General features: G+C 37.0%; 2 protein-coding genes across 2 annotated transcripts in view; both read left to right on the top strand.

Moving 5' to 3' along the window:
• The window catches only part of LOC118340370 (histidine triad nucleotide-binding protein 3-like), a 3,047-nt gene extending 1,273 nt beyond the window's left edge, over window positions 1-1,774 (top strand). The window contains exons 3-5 of the mRNA XM_035678270.1: window positions 204-273; window positions 712-838; window positions 1,055-1,774. Coding sequence (XP_035534163.1) covers window positions 204-273; window positions 712-838; window positions 1,055-1,132 — 275 coding nt within the window. The 3' untranslated portion in view covers window positions 1,133-1,774. The remainder of the gene's footprint in view (window positions 1-203; window positions 274-711; window positions 839-1,054) is intronic.
• Window positions 1,775-2,194: 420 nt separating this feature from the next.
• Window positions 2,195-5,340, top strand: LOC118340704 (histidine triad nucleotide-binding protein 3-like). Its single transcript, XM_035678820.1, has 5 exons — window positions 2,195-2,367; window positions 2,450-2,567; window positions 4,077-4,146; window positions 4,294-4,420; window positions 4,724-5,340. The coding sequence occupies exons 1-5, from the start codon at window positions 2,230-2,232 to the stop codon at window positions 4,769-4,771; spliced, it is 501 nt and encodes a 166-aa protein (XP_035534713.1). The 5' UTR covers window positions 2,195-2,229; the 3' UTR covers window positions 4,772-5,340.
• The last annotated feature ends 146 nt before the right edge of the window (window positions 5,341-5,486 follow it).

The following is a 5,486-nucleotide window of genomic DNA, read 5'->3' as shown; positions in this document are numbered from 1 at the left end:
TGTCCCACACAAACATATTCTTTGTCCCACATTTGGTTTGTTGGGATCTGGTCATCCTGTCTATAGCTGTTCTGTTAGTTTAACTGCTTTTGTTTATTAAGGTGATATATATACAGTATATAATATATATATAAGCTACTTCGTGCTTCTTATAAATTCAATCAGGTTTTTGCAGAGAAATAACTGAGTCATTTATCCAACAGTGAAACGGATGGCTGAGATGGGGAAAGCTGTCCTACATGAACAAGGGATCACTGATATGAATGACATAAGGTAAATGAAGACAGGTTGTATGTGTGTGTGTGTGTGTGTGTGTGTGTGTGTGTGTGTGTTTCTTCCCCTTCAAAGTTTAAAGGAATAGTTAGAATAGTAGAAAACAAACAAACAGCTAGCCTTGTCCTGTCCAAAGGTAGCGTGGTTCAAGTTAAGTCAAGTCTATTTTTATTCATTGCAAACTTTAATTTTTTATACAACCTTTTGTATATTATGATAAATACATTTCATTGATTCCTTGAAAGCAAATAAGTAACTTTCCTAAAATGTCAGACCTTTGCTTTAAATACTGAAAAACGTTAACTGTTTGAAATGTATGATGCACGTTTAAGACATTTAAGTCAGTCAATCAAAGGTTGTGATTTGTCGAACGCTTTCATTCCTCTTCTGGTGGGTTCGGGTGTCCTGATCGGAGCATTGATTTGTTGTCTTCCTCAGGCTCGGGTTCCACCAACCTCCTTACACTTCAGTTGATCACCTCCACCTGCACGTGCTCGCCCCCAGCAGCCAAATCTCAGAGTACACAGAGTATAAGTTCCTTCCACAGACCTACCGATTTTTAACTGTGAGTGCTGAGAACTAGAAATTCCCTTTGCCACTTTCTTTATTCCTTACTTAATTGTTTTTTCTTTATTATTTATCTTATACGAAGAATATTACGGTTGTTGCAGTGTTATCAATGCTTGAGAAATTTATATTTATTGTACTTGAGCTTTCAGAAGTCTACTATACTATACTACTTTCCATGCCCCGATCTGAATGAATGTTGTTATATTGGCAGGAAGAATGTCTACTGAAGAGAATAAAGAACAAATCGTCGACAGGCGTTCTTTTAGAAAGCTGTATATTGTCTCTGTGAGCCAGCAGCTCCTAAGCTGGACTTTTAGGAGCTTTATTGCAGAGGAGCACTAAACATCTCAGAGGACTGTCTGAACCTGAATTAGCCACATGGAGAGGAAGCTTTTACAAGAGCACTCTAATTGTGCTGGTGTGATGTTTTACCAAGTTTGGACACTACAGCAATGACAACCTTACAAACTGACACCTAGAAAGATCAGAACTATGAAAGAGTCACTAAATGAGATAATGAAGCAGATAAACTGTGTGAAATGTATTTTTATTTATTTATTTTTATTGAAAACAATGGATTGACTCAACTGAACACTGTGTGTCTGTGTATAACAGTTTGTTGTTATATTTCTTATTATTAAATAATTTTTACGCAGAATTTTGTGTGTATTTGTGTGTATAGTTACAGCTTGTCCTTTTGTATCCATCTCGTAATCTAGCATTAAAGGTCCAGTGTGTAACATTTAGGAGGATCGCAATCTAAATCACACATTATATGCCACTAAATCCTACACACTCGTCCTTTGAGAATTACCATAAGCATAATTTCCAAAATGTCAAATTATATCTTTAATTAAGCATTTTATGTGTACATATATCCACTTGACAGTAATTATCAACCACAGCAGTGGTGGAAGAAGTACTCAGATCTTTTACTTATGTAAGAACTGCTGTACCACAGTGTAGAAATACTACTTACTTGATTAAAAGTACAAAAGTATTAATATCAAACTTTACTTAAAGTTCCAAAAGTAAGTAAGTATTCATGCAGTATTGCCCATTTTACAAGAATGTATATTATGTTTTTGATTTACAATTATTAATGTATAAATGTGTACATTAACATTGTGCAGGCTGGTGAATGTGGGGCTAATTTAATTAGTTTATATTCTCATATTCTTAGTCTTATATTTATAACCATACATTTCATTTTATTTTAATCTGAATCCAAGTAAACCTGTAGTTTAAATTTTAAAGGGATGTCTTTAAACTCTTTGATGCTAGCATTTACGCGGTTCCCTTGAACGCCGCAGCGGTCGGGCTCGATGAGCTCTGTGAGCGGCTGGTTGTCCTGAGCCCGTCACGCCCCGGTGATTCAGAGCTCATATGTCACATCATGGCTTTATTGTGAGCCAAGACACAAAGTTAGAAACAACAATGGGGACTCCGGAGTCTTCCTCGGGTGAAGACTGTCCTTTCTGCCTGATAGCGGACAATCAGACCGACACAGACATCCTGCTCACAGTAAGTACCAACTGTTCATTCATGTTTAAGAAGTTCAACAGCCTGACTCTTCCTCTGTCTGTGTGTGTGTGTGTGTGCACAGGATGATGAGCTGGTTTGTTTTCGTGACATGAAGCCCGGCGCCACACATCATTACCTCGTTGTTACCAGGACGCACATCGACAACTGCAAGAGCCTCAGAGGGGACGACATACCTCTGGGTCTGTGGTCCCCAACCTTTGTCCTGAAGGGATTTTTTAAATATAATTTATTAAACTGATGACCCCTGAATTTTATTCATTATTAGATATTATTCATTTACCTATTTCAAATTATCATTATTAACCCAAATAGTGAACTTAATAACTGCAGGAAGTTTGTGTAAAATGAGTTATTTTAATGAATCTTGAGCAGATTATTTCCTGTTCAGGGAACTTTATATGCAATTCTCTGTCAGAATGTATTTTAAATACTTGTACAAACCTTATAGGCTTCTTTTCTGCCAAATTCAGTGTTTTCTTGATTACGATGTGTGGCCATTGTTCTATTAGACAATTTACTTTTCTTCACATAAGTGAACTAAATACTGAGATATAGGCCTACTGTGTATATATTTTAAAGTTTTCTAGCACTCCTTAAAAACAAGAAGGCCTTGCTACCCCCTGTCAAGCTTTGGCGACCCCTTGTGGGGATCTCCACTAGGTGCTATAGATGAGGGACTTAAAGGAGGAATTTGATCAGTTTCAGAGTTTGTTAGCACAGTGCTTTTGAATCTGGGGTCCGGGAGCGGGGACCAACAAGGACCGAAATGGGATTGAACGTTTGATCTTTGATTGACTATGAAGACTAAACATAAAAACATGCTCAGAGGGGATTCCTTCAGACAAAATCAATTTGAGAGGATTTTGATCTAATGTGCATCTATAATGGGATACCTTGACATGAAAAAGTTTGGAAACCCCTTTCAGTATCAGTATCATTTTAATAGAGAAGGATAAGTTAGCAGTCTTTGATTGATTACAGGAAAACGTCACATTGTTTGAGCGCATGAGGACAGTTCAGTCAGTATTGCTAAAGCTAGAAAGTAGAAACTAAGTGCTTGGACCCATGTGAGTTTTAATTTCTGGTTCATACCAGTCCGCAAAGCCAGAATGTGTCATTATGTGTGGTAACAACATAACATTAACATAAAGCCTCTCTGGAGAAGTCATGCCTATACATATCCCAGTGACATCAGGGACTGTCCTCTCTGATTCGAGTAGATCCTGGGGAGCAGGAATACCCTGCTACATGTAAATGTTACTAAAGTAAGATTTTGAATGCAAATCTTTTCCGGGAACACTTTATGTGAATAGTCTGCCTACAGATAGTTTACAGAGTGTTTGTAACCTTTGCTTTGTCTGTAGATGTTTAATAGATTATTCATGAATATACCCTGACCAAGATGTGCCTAAACCTAACCAAACCTTAGTTTATGAAAGAGTTGAATTGTTGAATCTCTACTCAGAAGCTGTTGAAATGTTACAAATACTCTCCAAACTATTTGCAGGCGGACTATCCAACACAGTCAGTATTATTGAATAGATATGTAAATATGTTTCTAAACTGTTCTATACTGTCCCTTAGGAATGAGATGAGTACCGTACTATCCTGTGGTAATGCTGTGTCCTGCAGTGTAGTTTTTTAGGATGTATAACGGGACCATAATGATGTGACTTGTTTGTTTATAGTGGAGCGGATGGTAGAAATGGGAAGAAGTGTACTCGAGAAGAATAAAGTCAGCGACCTTGATGACGTCAGGTAAATCAGTTTCCTGAGATGACGTCACTAGAGTTGTGACTCATTCCACTTTCAGTAAGTTAGATAGGACTGACTGCTTCACAGGCCTTTTGGGCCTTTTTGATGATTTCTTTGCAAACCTTTGTGTTTTTCATTGAATCTGTGCAGGATGGGGTTTCATGTGCCTCCATTCTCATCTGTTCCCCACCTCCACCTCCACGCTCTGGCTCCAGCCAGTACGATGAGCTTTAAGTCGCAGCTTCACTACGGACCGCAGTCTCACTGGTTCATCACAGTGAGTGATCTTCATTTATCTATGGAGACTGGAGCGTGCCAACAAAATTGTATGTCTAATTTTAGCAGTATACCATTGTTGATTTATTATTTATTATCCATTTAAAAAACACATAAATTGATTTGAATTTCAGGTGATTATACACGTTATTGTGAATATTATGTTCCATTTCTGCCAATAGACCTTCCTAAATGTTTCAAACTGGACCTTTAAATTATGAATTTATTTAAACATTTGATTAAATGATTGACCGTGCATTATTGTGTAAATACTGTATAAGTTCCTTGTTCTGCTCTGTTGCAGGTAGACAAAGTGCTTTCTCAGTTGAAGACTCGTGGCAAAGTCAAATGAAGCGATTCCAAGAGTCTGAAGGTGCAACAGTCTTCTTTCAAGTTGACACTGTTATTTATTGTCATTCTGCCTCACTGAGTGCAATTTTAAACCAGTTTTCCATCCGACTTGACATGTTTCATGTTAATGAGTTATGATCATGTGTAGTTCCTCCAATGCTGTTTGTTGATTCAGTTGTGAAGTAGAGAAAAACACTCTTTTATGGTTGGAAGCCGCCTTTCCAAGAATGTTTTTCTCAAACGTCCTATCATTGTGTAACTGAATCGTCAATGAGGAGAGATTGTGATCGTAGGATTGTGTTATGTATTCAAATACAAACCTTGAAGATTAACTTAAAAAAGAATAACGCATATATTGATAAAGTTTGACAATAATTTAATTGTTCCTTTTTACTATATTAAGTCAGTATTTATCTGGAAGGACAATTATACTTTGCACATTCATGTTTATATGTTTGTTTGTGTATATGAAATGGATCGAGCTGCTTATACCTTTAATATCTTTGTTATAAACCGATGCACTGGGGTACAGTCTTTCTTTTAATATTAATAAAAGATCTTCAGAATCTAATCACAGGGGACAATGGGTCCTAATGTACTTTTTTGCCAGCACCTACACAAATGTCTGAACAACATTGTTTAGAGGAAAACACAATACAAAAAAGCAAATGTTAGATTAGAATGAGAATACTGGAGGTACTAATGGGCCTGAATAC

The sequence above is a fragment of the Morone saxatilis genome, unplaced genomic scaffold (assembly GCF_004916995.1).
Source record: "Morone saxatilis isolate NCDOM2014 unplaced genomic scaffold, NCSU_SB_2.0 Contig7, whole genome shotgun sequence".
Taxonomy (NCBI): Eukaryota; Metazoa; Chordata; class Actinopteri; family Moronidae; genus Morone; species Morone saxatilis.
Note: the sequence above shows the minus strand (reverse complement) of the source record. Positions and strands in the feature narration are given on the sequence as shown.

Excerpts from the sequence above, each read along its gene's own strand:
- LOC118340704 (XM_035678820.1), top strand. The coding sequence starts at position 2,230 with ATGTCACATCATGGCTTTATTGTGAGCCAAGACACAAAGTTAGAAACA. Across the intron at positions 2,568-4,076 it reads AGGGGACGACATACCTCTGG|TGGAGCGGATGGTAGAAATG; the intron begins GTCTGTGGTCCC and ends GTTTGTTTATAG. Across the intron at positions 4,147-4,293 it reads AGCGACCTTGATGACGTCAG|GATGGGGTTTCATGTGCCTC; the intron begins GTAAATCAGTTT and ends GAATCTGTGCAG.